Raw genomic sequence first — 16,114 nt, 5'->3', positions numbered from 1 at the left:
TATTGCTTTTTGTTTTGTTTTACCGTAATCCTCAAAATCTGTTTTATTGTGCATTCAACATTAAAAATGTGAAACTAAGCAAAGGTTTATGAACTTTCTGTTCATCTGTATCCCCTACCAAATGTGTCACATGGTTAAACTGCACAATAACTGCACCATAAACTTCCTGCTCATTGACTATACATTGTAGATAGTATTTTACTTACTTATCTTGATTCCTTGTTCTCTTGGCACTCAAATTCTTAGCCCATTCACCTTGTACTTGATTTCTTATTGAACTATGTGTGGCGATAGTTACAGTATATGATCACATAATCAAAGTGACCCCAATTATGTTTATTTGGTTTGAACAACTCAAAATTGCTTTGAAAACCCCTGCTCTAGTGCCACCCTCAGGTGAAAATATTTTTTCGCACGAGATGTCTCAAAATCTAATTCCAGGATGCATCCAACTGATTTGTGTGACCCCATTCTGTTTCCTTAAGTTAGCGCCACACTTCAGCCAATTGCTATTTGGGCATAGGAGCAACATGGACTCTATACTCTATATGGACTCTTGTTTTTATGTAGGCTACATTTCTCCACAAAACTACTACTGTATGTGATACAATCTCAGAACATGAAGCATTGCAGAAAATTCTGTAACATGAAAACTAATTACTACTGTAATTAGAGTGCATTCCTATAAATAAAAAAGTCTTACAGAATGAATTGCAGCGATCTCAGTATATACAGTATAGGCATGGATTTGTTATACAATATATAGTGTTACGTTGGGCTTCAAGTTTCATGTTTCTCTCATTCAAATACTTTCATAATGCTGTGGTCACCCAGTAGTTTCCTCTTTCTTGTATGGTGTGTCAGCACATATAGGCATGGATTGGGTCACGATGTGCTTTGCATTGTGGAGTATAGTTTTGAAGTATATACGACATGCCGTTATAGGCAAATATTTTATAATTTCTTTGATAATAGGGCATAAGTACTTAACAAATAAATGTATGGGTCCTGTAGATGCAGTTCTGTGTCAAATAAATTACATAATATTTAATTTACTGTAATGACCTCACAATGATGATGTACCTATATGCCTTTAGTAATCTATGCACTATAAGTAGGTTGGCCCGTAGCACTTGCCCTAACCTAGCCCCTTAGATAGCACATTATGTAGACTTAGATAGTATTTTAAACAGACTTATAGCTTGTTATGTAGACAGCTCTAGAATTGCACTTTATGTAGTCATAGCACGTTATAGTACACATGTATAATATATTATATAGTATAGTATGTATAGTTTACATAGATACTCCACTGTTACGTTCTTAGTTTACGCATGATTCATGATAACTACTTTTTATATATGTGATGTATGCAATGCTTTTTGTTATTACTTAATGTAAATCGCTCTGGATTAAGAGCGTCTGCTAAATGCCTAAATTGTAAAATTGTAAATGGTTGATTAATGTGAGAAAAGAACGTTATCACTACATGATGGGGGCAAACCCTTCACACTGTGTTGATTGTGTGTTGAGTTGACGTAGTCTAGTAAGTTCCCTTTTTGGACTGAGGCCGATTCTACAAATGTCTTCTAAATCCTGATAGTTTTCTTTAAAAAAACTGTTTCTATGTCAGTTGTTCTCAAACACTTTCATGTCAAGGACCCCCAAAAATATATGTAATTGGCCACCGACCCTCATCTGAAAATATGTTGTTCCAGGGACCCTCCCCAGAAGCAAAGATTTCAGTTAAAAACGTTCGCTCTGAAAGAATATACTGTATATTCAAAGATTTGCGCCACATTTTCATGATTTTTCAAAAATAGCAGATCTACAAGCTCATAGCGCGCACTCAGTGCCACGCTATGAGCTTGTAGATCTGCTATTTTAAACAGCTAAAGTATAACATAATGCTTGCCTTAAAACACCAAAGGGGGCTCCCGTCCAGAATGGGGTTAAGAGAAGAATCCAGAGAAGTAAGAGAAGGGACTCACGTTTGTGTATTCTGTGAGTGTGGACCATGTCTTAATTCACGTCAGTGTCTGTGACTGTGATATTTCATGAGCTCAGACCAACTAAATTACAAAAAAAAACACTTTTTTTGTCCAGCCAGATAAGGATTTTAGGGATACCCCAAATTAGAACCATGCTCAGTGAGATGAAGAGTGATATTTAGGAGTGTGAGACCCTATATGGTCTGAGTGAAGGGCTCCTCCTCCTGGTTGCTGAGTCTACCCGTGTAGAGTGCCACGTCCACCACGATAGACCAAGATGTGTGTGTGTGTGTGTGTGTGTGTGTGTGTGTGTGTGTGTGTGTGTGTGTGTGTGTGTGTGTGTGTGTGTGTGTGTGTGTGTGTGTGTGTGTGTGTGTGTGTGTGTGTGTGTGTGTGTGGAGGGGGGGGGGGGGGGGGGGGGGGTTCAAGCTTCTCTCCAGAAGTAATGGAAACCTACCATTTATGAAAGAGATGGAAAAATCTGTCTGTCTGTCTGTGTCAGTGTTTTGAGAGTCCTGTTGAATGCATACATATCTTAAATGGCCGTGAGGTAGGTGTGTGTGTGTGTGTGTGTGTGTGTGTGTGTGTGTGTGTGTGTGTGTGTGTGTGTGTGCGTGTGCGTGTGCGTGTGCGTGCGCGTGTGCGTGTGCGTGTGTGTGCGCGTGTGTGTGTGTTAGAGAATAAGGAATTTGCCATTAGTAAACAGTGATTGTGTCTTAATTGTAGAGGGGATTAGCAGGAAAGTGCTAGTGAGGGCCAAAACGCAGGTGTACTCAGTTCTTAGCAGTGGTGGAAAAAGTACTCACATGTTTTACTTAGTAAAACTATCAATAATGCAATGTAGAAATACATAATGTTCTAAAAGTAAAAGTAGGCTACTCATTGTGCAGAATGTCCCATTTCAAGTTTTCAAATGTAAATGATTTGAAAATAGGAGATCTACAAGCTCACAATAATACAATACAATAATAATGAAAATCTACAAAGTAACTTGTAACTAAAGTTTTAAAATAAATGTAGTGGAGTAAAAGTACAATATGTGTGTGTGTGTGTGTGTGTGTGTGTGTGTGTGTGTGTGTGTGTGTGTGTGTGTGTGTGTGTGTGTGTGTGTGTGTGTGTGTGTGTGTGTGTGTGTGTGTGTGTGTGTGTGTGCGCGTGCGTGCGGTCTGCGTGCGTGTGAGTGTGTGTGGTCCTTTTTTAAGTTGGTGATATCATGCTGCTAAAAATATAGAGGTGTTAGGGGAAAAGAAACATGACTGTGCAAAATGGAAACGGTAATTATTTTCTCACTGAGAGTGTTTTTGGAAATTATGAAATAAATAGTTTTAAATAGGTGTTTAATGGCATAGGTTATCCGCTTCCATTTTATAGTGCTCCATTTCTAAATGTGTCTGCTCATTTGTTTGTGTCATTCATTCCAATTTCATTTGTGTATCCTGTATTGGAGTTCTCTCTCCTGATTAGATACAATTGGCATCCTGACGTAAAAATGCACTTTCTGTTTCTTTGACTAAAGAGCTGGAGAGACATGGAAACTCTTGTTACTGAACAAACAAACAAAAAACAAACAAACAAACAAACAAACAAACACTAAAGCAATGATAACTATCAGAATGTAGAGTTATTTAAGACCAAACTGTTGAATAACTAAGCTTAACATTTTCTAAGCTTCAGAAGTCGGCTGCTGTTTCGTGTCTCAGGGTGGCTATAGGTCGGTATTTACTGGCCAGATGTTGAGTTTGTGATGCACCGAAAAATGGTGTTGATTTTACAGTACATTTAGCACCATGCACAGTGGAAGGGGACTCGCAAGAAAATGCCTAGCTCTTATTTTTTCCCCTTTCCTGAAGGAAGTATTTTAGTCAGAGGGCGTTGTCTCAAAAAAGAAAAACACATTTTACAATTCAAAAGTGGATACATTTAAATTCTCATAGGACAATATGCCCAAGATCAGAAGTGCGAGAGAATTCCAGCAACGTGGACAAAGGAACTGGGTTAATAGCTTGCAGATGTGGCTTCACTCTCTGTCTGAGGGAACACTGTACTACCCTCACTGCAGAGTGAGGGTAGTACAGTCTGTATGGAGCAACTTCAATGAGTTATGAGCAAAAAATAACAGTGACCCAGTACAGCTGGTTCTGTCTGGCTGGCTGGCCTTCCATGGAAGGGAGTGGAAATAACCCAGGAACACGTAGCCTTCACATACTTTCACTCTCTTGAGGAGCCAGTGGTATGAGGAACCACAAAAGTATGACCCAATCCATGCTCAAAGCCAACACACAATCAAATCATGGCCAAAAGTCAATTGCCTACATAGTCAATTTGCATTGGATATACAGTAAAATCCTCAGTGGATCCATGTGTACACTTAATTAAATTAATACGCAGGATTTTGCAGTATATTTTTTCTATTTTCTTGTGGAAAGAGAGGGTTATCATTTGAGACAGCTGGAAACATATAATAGTAATACAGTAGGCTCTTTTCTTTAATGAATAGTAGAAAGAAAAATAAATGTTTCGGTAAAAGTAGATAGTAAATACAAAGGAGAGAAAAACTGTTGACTATGTGGTGATGAAGACAACATTTAAGGAAAGTACATTTATTTTTCAAAGCTTCCAGTATTGATTACTGTTCACCTCCCAATGTATGAATGAATGAACCATTGTAAAGCGCTTTGAGCACTTGGAAAAGCGCTATAAAAATTCAATTCATTATTCATTATGCCTGGCAGCAAGTCCCGGGTTTGATTCCAGGTTAACGTACATGGAGGCGGCCTCCTGTCGTGAGAAGTTGTTCTCATGACACCATTGTGCCAGACTGCCAGTGATCTGAACTTGTTCCTGTCACCTGCAGTCTCGTCATCGCTGACGATCAGACGACTGCGTCGCCAGACTAAACTTGATGCCGACGGTATAGGAGCTGTGCATGGCCACGCACTGATGTGTGTGCAGTGAGTAGAAGAGAGAGGGCTCAGCACACAGCCCTGAGGTAGAGTATAGGCGTGCCTGGTGGTGTGATGCTGTTCTCACCGCCTGGTGGTGGAAGTGGCATTGCAGAGATACAATGTCACCACCACTGTACTACTGTAACTGTAGTTAAAGGGATTGTGACATATAAAAAAGAGTTTTTGTAATTTTTCTTATTTATTCTACAGTTTTCTGAGCTCAATTGCACCCAAAAAAACTGAACTTTTAACATTTCTGTGGTCTGGGGTTTTCTGGCTCAAACAAGTGCTCTGATTTTCCTGCTGTTGGTGATGTCACAGCCTGCAAATCCCATACAGTATATGTCAATGGTATTTGCCAGTAGATGTCACTGTTTTCACAGTTTTTGCCTGTTTTAATTTCAGCTCAAAAGGCTTCCAAACCCCAGAGAAAACTCCAGACCACAGAAAATCCACTGAATGTTCAAAGTTCAGGTTTTTTGGGTGTAATTGAGGTCATAAAACCTAAAAGAAAAACGAAACCTTTAACTGCAACACGCACGCTAACATTTCAACTCATCCTGATCTATAACTATAGATTCAGGTAGCCAATGGGCAGTGTGCATTCAAACCCTGGCTAAGAGGCCGGGGCGGAGCTTCAGGGGGGCTGAGGGGAGGCTATACTCCCTGAGTATAGGCTACCCGTGCACATCAACCTTTATTTTATGTCAGTACTGTGCAGGCCCCTGGCGTGACGGGCGGGCCCATCACATGTCATGTGTGTCCAATTGCTTATTGGGTTCCAAAATGACATGATCGCTGTCCATGGTGCTGAAGTCTTGGGTTGTGCATGTGTGTGTGCGTTGTCGTACACAATGCTATTTGTTTCCCTTTTTGTCCATTTTCACTAATCAAAAGACATTAAATAAAAACAATTGTTTAAATATAATTTCACATCATTAACTTATTACGTATTTACAATAATTTACACTCAAGACACGCTCCATATATGGCCAGTACAGAATTCATTCCATATGTTGATCTGACCTCATCAAACCCTGTACACTCAAGACACACTCCATATATGGCCAGTACAGAATTAATTCCATATGTTGATCTGACCTCATCAAACCCTGTACACTCAAGACACGCTCCATATATGGCCAGTGCAGAATTAATTCCATATGTTGATCTGACCCGATCAAACCCCTATAGATCTCCATATATGGAGCTGGCCTGTTCTGACATCACAATCATGTTCTGACATCACAATGATGACTCGACCATGGGCTCTAGATTGATTGATCTCTAGATTGATAGATCTCCAACTCTACCTTCAAAACTCTTCACAGCACAGGATACCGGGCAGCAGGCATACCTCTTAAATCAGGAGGCTCTGTAAACTCCATACACTTACAATACGAAAATGTATACAAACATCACAGCACTCAATCTTTTAACATTAATATAGGCCAGTGGTTCCCAAACTCTTTCATGTCTATACCTGTAGATTGCAGATGTGACAACTATACTGCCCAAAATGCAGCTTTGTATAAATATACGAATAATAAAAAATCACACCCGTGTGAACTGAGTGGTGCAAATCCCCCCCCCCCCTCTCTCTCGCTCTCTCTCTCTCTCATTAGCAGGCAACAGTGCATCTCTCTGTCTCTGTTTCTGCCACAACAGCGCCCTACTGGTACTCATGAGTCACACATGAGTCACACACATTAACACGAGTCACATAGGTTAACACGAGTCACATAGGTGGTGAACACGGACATTGCTGTTCCTTGGAGTGGTTGCACCACTCAAAAAGAAGAAAATGTCCCATGTGTGACTATAGTGGTAAAGTATAGCAGCCATAATGTGGTCATGAATGCCGATTCTAGAAGGCTTTCCTGGTTTGCTAGACGGAGGGAATTGAAAACCTCTGATTAAGTTCCCCAAACTAGGCATTATGCCTCTGGTGTTAACAACATGCCAGTATTTTTTTATTGGAATACAACACAAGCTTCAAATTTGTCAAGGACTTTGGGGTCATTGTGGCCAGCTTGCAACCTTCATATGTCAGGATATAGCTTTAATGACTGTGTATTATTGGCAAAATGGAGATTACTTGGCAGATATGGTGATTATTACCACATAGGCTACATCAGGGGTGCCCAAAAGATCTGTGCAGGTAGATCACATGACTTCCCCTAAAAATATATGCTTTAAATATAAAAAATAATTTTGGCATCAAAAATGGCCTAGCTGTATGCAATACTTTGTTTTCAAGAACACGGCCCTTCCAATTCCACCCCCCGGCCATTTCCCATTCCAAGCGCGTTTGTCTTATGTAACACCAGCGCCGCTATTCCAAAGCCCCCTCAGGTACCTTTTTAAACTATTTTCAGAAATGAGATCAATCATTTTAGATCTTGTTGAGCCGGTCATTTTGAAAGTGTGGGCCAAAAAGTCCAAAAAGTGTGGGCACCCCTGCGGGCTACATGATGAATGGGCTAGGCATACACTCCACGTTTTCAGAAAGGAGCCAAAGGAGAGGAGAGGGTTAAAGCAGGGGGGGAAATGTTTCATGGTTTCCCAGAAAAACAACATGTTGCAGAGCCATTATACTACCATTCTGTTTAGGTTGTTGAGCTCCGCCTATGAGAAGGTTGATGTGCGGAGAGCCTCTTGGCACTATGCGCTGCACTTAGGCAAGAGTTCATTCAACAGTCAGGGTGAGTGCCATTTATCATGACATGTGTTTATAAATATAGAAAATTAAGAAAAGGAAAGGACTTGGGAATTAGCTATATTATTGTGGATGCTTTCACAATCACATTGCTAATTAAATGTCTTGTTGTCTATCCAGACACGTGCATCTGTTTTTCTTGGGGATAGTGGCAAAAAGGAGGGAGAAAAAAAGTTTTTACAGCACATTTATTATATCACCATTAATGCAAGTTGTAACACGAGCAGAACTGCTTTGCGCGTGCTCTGGGAAGCGTCTAGTTATCAAACAACTCAAACGACCAGTCGTCCCGTAGGCCATCCACTCGTTATGTGAGCAGCCAGCAGGACTGGGAACTCCTCCTCCCCATCTCACTTGGCCCGCATCTGCAAGCCCAAGATTCAGGAACAGAACGATATGAGTTTACGCGGAGAGGTATGAGTCCAGCTGTGCTTTTCTATTGTTTGCACATGCTTTAGAAATGAATACATTTTAATTTAAAGGGAGGTTGATGTTCCAATTATTCGAAATTCTTGTTTGAACACAGACAAAATCCCTTCCAGTTGGATTCGTCATGGGATTACGCGTTTTTGGCACGCCGCTTTACGCATATGCATGCGTCTATTTATTTGTTCTCATACCGCAGGCTGTTAATTCTCAGGGGAATCAAGAAGCAAGGCTAGGGCATAATAACCAAAGAAGGACGGCTCTTCGGCAGACGCTACAATGGTCACACAACGGCAAGATCTTTAGTATATTAAGTCATGGTTCCGAGTACCAGCCACCGAGGCAAAGGGGTGCATCCAAGGAGCAAGTGCAAGCGAGACCTGCTGTCACCATCATTCGCGATGGAGACGTGACTGCTGGGGCGGCGAGAAAACAGCCGGAATCCTCCAGCCAGGTACCGCCTGCTGCTGAAACAACTGCGCAGGCTGCAGTGTCCGACTCCTCCGGAGGGCGCGCCGACGGTCTGCGCTGGCTCCCACCTCAGGTTCAAAGACGTTTGAGAGGGCATGATGACCAGCACCGCCATCAGAATGCCCACCATCCAAAGGCCAATAACACAAAGAATGACACGCTGGATAAACCCAGTGTTAGCCCATCATCACCACCACCACCACCACCACCGAGAGGAAGAGAAGACATGATGGTTGGTGATGACCCGTATGACCCTTACAAGTCTACAGATAGAGACAATCCCTATTACAATTACCATGACGCGTACGAGAGACCGAGGCCCAGATCCAGACCCGGATATGGCACAAGATATCATCAGTATGGTAAGACAATTAATGTGTTTTTTTAAAGTAAAGCCTGCAGTTGCCCTACAAGTTATTACTCAGATTTATCTGGGAAAAAAATATGAAGTTATGCAACATTTTTCTATTTCAAATGTATTTTTTCTTTTAATAGGACTGCCTGATCTAGTACCAGACGCATACTACATTCAGTCCTCTGTGTATGTTCAGAGGGTTCCAATGTACAATCTCAGATGTGCAGCTGAAGAAAACTGTTTGTCAAGGTAGGCTATCATCAAAGCTACACGGGAGAGTAGAAGTGGGTTTGCTGCATGACTGTCAAGGCCCAGCGTGACTCAGTGAACCATAACAAGCACCTGGAGTGTCTGCGGCCCAGGGCAGCCCTTGTGGTACCATCATGCAGGGGAGTAAAGTAATAGAGTCCTGCCACTAATCCTTAAGGGTGGAATTCTCTGAAGTTTAATCACTGTATAGTTTCCCTAGGAGAGAGAGAGAGAGGGGGGGGGGGGGCAGACAGACATTACCACTGGTAAACTCATTAAAAACTAACCCAAACAGTCTCATATAGCCTACAGTTTTTTTTCTTTCTACAACCACAATTTGCACTTAGCCTGCCTTAATTCAGGGAAACTGCTCCCCAGAGGAGGAGGCGTTTAGCAGGAAAAGAGATTACTGAGATTATTCACTGACAGTGATTTTATACATGCATGTGTGTGTGCGTGTGTGCGTGCGTGTGTGTGTGTGTGTGTGTGTATATAATTGTGATGTGTTTGCTCATTCAGTTCAGCCTACCGAGGGGAGGTGAGAGACTATGACACTCGCATGTTGTTGAGGTTCCCTCAGAGGGTGAAGAACCAGGGCACAGCAGACTTCCTTCCCAGCAGACCACGCTACTCATGGGAATGGCACAGCTGTCACCAGTGAGTGCAACACGTCAGTCTTTCTGCCATGTTTGATTTGTAAATCCATCATACCATTGTGTGAGCTTGTAGATCTGTTGTTGTGTTTGGCGCACGACACCGGTGTACACATCAAGACAATATATATATAATCAGGCGTCTGTGTCTAGAGACATTCAAGCACTGCTTGGAAAAGAAAAAGGTCTGGCTTTGAATATTGGATTTTCCTTTGTAGTGCTGTGCTCTTGCTGACAGAATATCTGTCCTCATCGTCACATTCACAGCAATAAAATAAAAATAAATACAAAAACTAAATTATGTATTAATGGCATATTAAACATATATGTAGCTACTTTAAATACACTAACTTCTGGACACTTTGAGAAGACAGCCTTTGCAACTTTAGCCCAAACAATGATAGAGAATCACAGCCAGAACTACAGTAGCCTATATCAACAGTAGCAGGCCCCAGCTAGCCATAACCTAAACATAGCCAGTCTTGGATCTTAACCCGTATGGAAAAATGTCTTCAATCTAATACAAGAGTATGTTAACACAACTGGGACTCAGGCAACATTGTTTCAACAGAGGGTGCCATAGTGCAATTACTTCAAGGCCTTTGAAGGGAAATATTGCCACTATTGAACATTTGGCTACCTCTTTCCTACCTCAGGGGTGCCCACATTTTCTGACTTGAGAGCTACTTTCAAAATGACCAGCTCAACAAGATCTACCCACCTAAAAGATTATTATACCATTGCTGAAAATAGTTTAAATATGTATCTGAAGGGGCTTTGGAATAGCGGAGCTGGTGTTACATAATTATAGACAAATGTACTTGGAATGGGAAATAGAGGGAGAGAAATGGAATACCGGTAGTTAGGGTTTGTTGTATTCAATTTGTAATGCTACCGACCTCAGTGGCCTACTGGGTAGGCCTTAAAATGAACTAGGCCTTAGTTCATTTTAGTCTAATGTAATGTAAACTAATAATATAATATAATCTTCTATACATACGTTTTACTATCAATTGATCAATTTAAAAAAACACTCAACTATCTAACTATAAGCGACACACATTCTTGTCAATCTGAACTATTGACTGGACTGGACTGGACTGTGTGTGTGTGTGTGTGTTGATTCCCGCTGGGGACACTGTGGGTGCTGTGGGCGTGGAGCTTGTATGTTCTCCCAGTGTCCCCTAGCCTAGGGTAGGTACCCTCACAAAAAACATGCAGTAATCCTGGTCTCTAAACTGCCTCCCCCTGGCCAGCCGGGGCGCCTCATGGAATTGGTTGGAAAAACGTGTTCCTTCTACTTGCTACGTTCCACCGGGGAAACGCTCACCTGTCAGGTGAAAAGAAGTGGCTTGGACTACTCATGCATCAAAGGAAGCATGAGGTCAGTCCATTGCTCTCCCCAGGTTGGCAGAGGACCGGGAGTGTAGAGCCCAGGACTACATTAGATAATTGACACTGGGTGAACAAATGGGTTGCAAAATTGTGGAATAAAAATGTACATAAAAAAACAAGAACATAATTTATGCTGAAATGCACCATAGTTTAAAACGAAACTCCTTTCACCCTAGCTGGCATGCCTTTGGATATGTCATTATAGCTGACATTTTTCAAAACAACAAAAAAGATAATCTATTTTCCTAACAAATAGTGAAAATAGCTGATCTACAAGCTCACAACATGCAACTTGTCACAATTATAGGGCTTAAGTGGTTAATACTTATTATATTTCAGCTTAAATCCATTTTGTGTCCCCACACCATACCCTGAAGACCTATATTGTGTCGAAATGTTGGTAAACTTAAAATTAACAGGAAGGTAGGAGCGCATACCAGTAGTGGGGAGGTGCTGACCACAGGAGATAACTATGACTGAAAAAGGAGAGAGGCCGCACAGCTCGTAGTCACGATGCCATCAAAATCTTTATTTTTCCAACGTTTCGGCAACAAGTTGCCTTCTTCAGGGAAATGGTAAACTTAAAATTAAAAAGGTTTATTGCATCGTGGCTATGAGCTGTGCAACCTCTTTTCTTTGCAACAGTGTGCTCAACCACTGAAATATTTATATACAGTACACAATAAAAAGAAACCCAGCTGAAGTGAACCTTCCTTTAGTGAACGCATGGGAAAGTGCTCACATTTCTCACTTCCACAGTATCAGAGAGTTAGACTACCTCAGTACATAGTTATGTCCTAAAATAAGCAATCCACTTTTCTAATCCCAAGTAAGGAGTACATCTGGCACAGCTCTAATGATCGACACACTGTAGGTTCAAGACACACTAAAAGTGCATCCGAAACAATCTTAGAGTTCAATTAACACCCTAGATTTTATTGTATAGACTTTTCTTATTCAATTCTGGTGTCACTGTCATTATAGGTGAAAAGCTTCAAAGATTTCCCCCAAATCTTCAAAAACAAAAACAGCAACAACAGCAACAACTGTATAGCTGTACAGTATGGAGCTGTGAGTGAGCATGTAGATCAGCTACTATTGCACCACATCATCGAACAACAATGTGTTAATAGAGCTTAAGTGGTTAAGAGTTAAGACCAAATCATACAACATGTTCAGTAATTCTTGTTGAAATGCTGAGAACCAACATGGTTCAGAGACTATTATAATATGAACTATTGGGTCCTATACTGAATTTATTAACATTTAGTAAGAGCCCAATAATATTGTAAGTGTTAAACATAGTGTTGCTGATCCTCAGGCATTACCACAGCATGGATGAATTCAGCCACTATGAACTACTGGATTCCACCTCTCAGAGATCAGTGGCAGAGGGCCACAAGGCCAGCTTCTGCCTGGAGGACACCTCCTGTGACTATGGCTACTACAGGAGATTTGCGTGCACTGCACACACCCAGGTGACCTGCTATGTGATACTGGTTCTCAATCAAAACAGGGTCTCAAGGACCCGCCATGGGCCTATTTTATTTTTAATAACTGAAATGTCCAATCTACAAGCCTATGTGTACGTGAACTTTTATTTTCAAAATCTGTGGCCAAATAGCCCTACAAGTCCTTGTACAACGTACTCTCAGTCCTAAATGTTAATGTTAGATATTTACTGATTCTAACCACCTTAAGCTCAAAATACTTTGTTGTATGGCATTGAAAAAAACGATAGAAATATACGATTAAAAAGTCTTGTAAATAATACTTCCATTGTGATTTGAAAATGAGCTGTTTTATGATTATGTTTTTCAAAAATTACAGGGTCTGAGTCCAGGATGTTATGATACCTATAATGCTGACATTGACTGCCAGTGGGTTGACATCACAGATGTGAAACCTGGAAACTATGTACTCAAGGTTTGTTAGAATACCAGATGACATAGCTGGCACACTTCTTTGTTAAAGAGCCCCATTAAAGAATGTTTTAGCCCTGAAGCACAATTACTGCATGTCTGAGAATCTCAGTACATACTAGAGCTTATACCATACATTACTCTGTTGTAATGTTCACTTATATTACAGTCAGTATAGTCACTGTCAGTCAGACACCTTCTATCTCCATATTTCTTCTTTCTATGTTGTTTCAAAATTAATACCTTATTTTATACCTTGTCATATGACAGTGCCACACAAAATAGTCGAGATGCAACATATTTGTGAAACATTTTGAAAATGTTTAAAATTTGAAGTTTTCTATACTATAACTATAAATGCACCAAGTCTGTGTGTTTGTGTACGTCTGAAATCCACGTAACTCGAGAACTCGAGAACCTCCCCACCGACTTCAAATTCGACACATGCGTTACACACCCCCACAGGGAGTGCAGTGCCCGGTGTCAAGTCGTTCGGACCCACGGTTGTCCAGAACCGTCACAAAAGGCCTCTGCCTCTGGACCTGATCTCCATATAATAATAGCTCAAATTTATATAGCGCTTTTCTAAATACCCAAAGCGCTTTACATAGGAACACTAGAAACAGACTTTAATAAGAAAAAAAACAAAACAAAGCAAAAACATAACAGATACAACACCAGTACAGGGTTAAAAAGATAAAAGGATAAACGAGGGACATCCTATCCAGACCTCAGCTGGGGAAAGCTATCCTGAAGAGGTGGGTTTTGAGTGTGGTTTTGAAACAGAGGAGAGAGGGAGCAGCTCTGAGATGGTTGGGGAGTTCATTCCAGAGGTTGGGGGCCGAAACAGAGAAGGCCCTGTCACCCCAGGTGCGGTGCTTGGCCTTGCGGACCTTCAGGAGGTTGGCTTCACCGGACCTGAGGGAGCGGAGGGGGACATATGGTTCGAGAAGATCGGAGAGGTAGGGGGGGGCCAGGTTATTGAGAGCTTTGTAGGTGGTGAGCAGGATTGGAGCTGTCCTGTTCTAACATCATTCTGACATCTGCATAGACTCCATATTTGGGCATGCCTGACAAAGAACTCCATATACAGTATGGGCATAAAAGGGACACAGACATAATAACTGGGTGGGGCATGCATTTCCAACTTGCATCGTTCCAAGTAGGTCAGTGCCCAATGGCCCCGCTCTAGACGCTCTGGAGGGCCCCTGCCCAGGCTCTGGACAGGGCCCAAATTAGCCAATTGATCACACTTGATCACCCCTAGATCTCTATATATGGAGCTGGCCTGTTCCGACATCACAATGGTGTTCTGACAGTTGCATAGACTCCATATTTGGGCATAAAGAACTCCATATGGGCATAAAAGGGTAAAGGGACACAGACATAACTGTGGTGGGGCATGCATTTCCAAGTAGGCCAGTGCCCAACGGGCACCGCTCTAGTATCCTATAATACAGCTGCCCAGGTTGAAAATGTTTAAGTCTGTCTGATGGTTTTATAAATATTTAACCATTGGATCCATTGGAACACAAGTTTTTAAGTTATTTTTATTATTATCACATTTCTGTAATTTTGGACATTCAATGTTGACACCTGACAGTGAGGATATGATCTCCCCTCTGTTATGTTTCTCTAGATCAGTGTAAACCCTAGCTATCAGGTTCCAGAACAGGACTATAGCAACAACATAGTGCGCTGTGATGTTCGCTACACTGGCAACTATGCCTATGTATCAGGCTGCCACATGTCACCGTAAGTATGCCTATTTTGTCCTCAAATTAATTAAAACATTTAGCACATTGGGTTCTCAAAGTGTGGTGCGGGGAACCTCTTGACAGGCCTCCAGAGCATCCCCATCAAAATGAGGAACAGTTAAAACAATTAAGACCTATTTTATTTTTTCCGCCTATTCGATAATAGCTGATCGACAAGCTCACAACACGTCACATCGTGTTGCGTTGTGAGCTTGTTGATCGACTATAAAAAATAAAATAAAAGATACGTCCTGGCACTTTTTTTCAAATGGGTGTCCTTGACATGAAAATGTTTGAATACCACTTGATAAACATAAGACTAGGGTGCACTGCTGGGATACAAAAATGAAAGAAAGATGCTCTTTGGTAGTGGGGTTATAATGTAAAGGACCATATGGCAGTCTTTCCTTTCCATTTAAATCAAACTACAAATGTCTTTGTAGATTTGCATAGCTCTCCTGAACATTAAATACCCTGACATGTCTTGACGACATCACATGCCTTGATCAGGGACTGAATAACGTATCAAATGGGACCTATAGGGTCTTCATCAGCGAAAGACCTGATGGGTTGACATTTTTACACTGTGTGTGCCATTTTCAACATTTTAATATATGTAAGCTGTTATTCTCAGACTTTTCTGCTACTCGCCATATTTTTGGCAGTTTTGGTCATGTGTAGAAGACCTGTCTAATACAGGAAAATCTGCTCCTATACGCACCAATATTTTATGTTCTCGTCTAATATATACCGTAGTTTTATAATGTTTCTAATTTATGGAACGGATAAGTTTGTGTGTTTGGATTGGCATTTTTTATTTAAAGTAAATGTCCTCATGCTGTTTTGGATTCATTCAAACATGATCAGGCATTTGTTTTATAAATACTGATTTAGATATGTGTTATTTATTTATTCTTGTATTTTTTTCAGGTATTGATTACATTCTTTCACAGCAACTCTGTGGAGCAGTGAAGACAGTGGACTGCATAAGAAACGAGTATGAATTGTGAATGTTTAGCTCCTTTCCAAATGACCTTTTCTGTACTCAGCTACACATTAAATAATCATTCAAAGTACATTTCAGTGAGGGTTCTTTTTTGTTATAATTGCAAATTCGATACGAATACATTTGACATGATTGGATTTCAGGTATTTAAAATGTAGTACAATGACAATGATGAGTAAACAATCCAGGATTTTGGCTGAGGACACAAAATGTGAGCTTGATATA

General features: G+C 41.0%; 1 protein-coding gene across 1 annotated transcript; it reads left to right on the top strand.

The window, feature by feature from the left end:
• Positions 1-7,963: 7,963 nt before the first annotated feature.
• On the top strand, positions 7,964-15,959 carry loxa (lysyl oxidase a). The gene is made up of 7 exons (XM_079523808.1): positions 7,964-8,914; positions 9,048-9,156; positions 9,676-9,813; positions 12,526-12,682; positions 13,035-13,130; positions 14,766-14,881; positions 15,814-15,959. Exons 1-7 carry the CDS (start codon positions 8,209-8,211, stop codon positions 15,818-15,820), a joined length of 1,329 nt encoding a protein of 442 aa, XP_079379934.1. The 5' UTR covers positions 7,964-8,208; the 3' UTR covers positions 15,821-15,959.
• Positions 15,960-16,114: the final 155 nt, after the last annotated feature.

Source organism: Electrona antarctica (assembly GCF_951216825.1).
Source record: "Electrona antarctica genome assembly, chromosome: 16".
NCBI classification, from domain to species: domain Eukaryota; kingdom Metazoa; phylum Chordata; class Actinopteri; order Myctophiformes; family Myctophidae; genus Electrona; species Electrona antarctica.
This window is presented reverse-complemented; position numbering and strand designations above follow the sequence as displayed.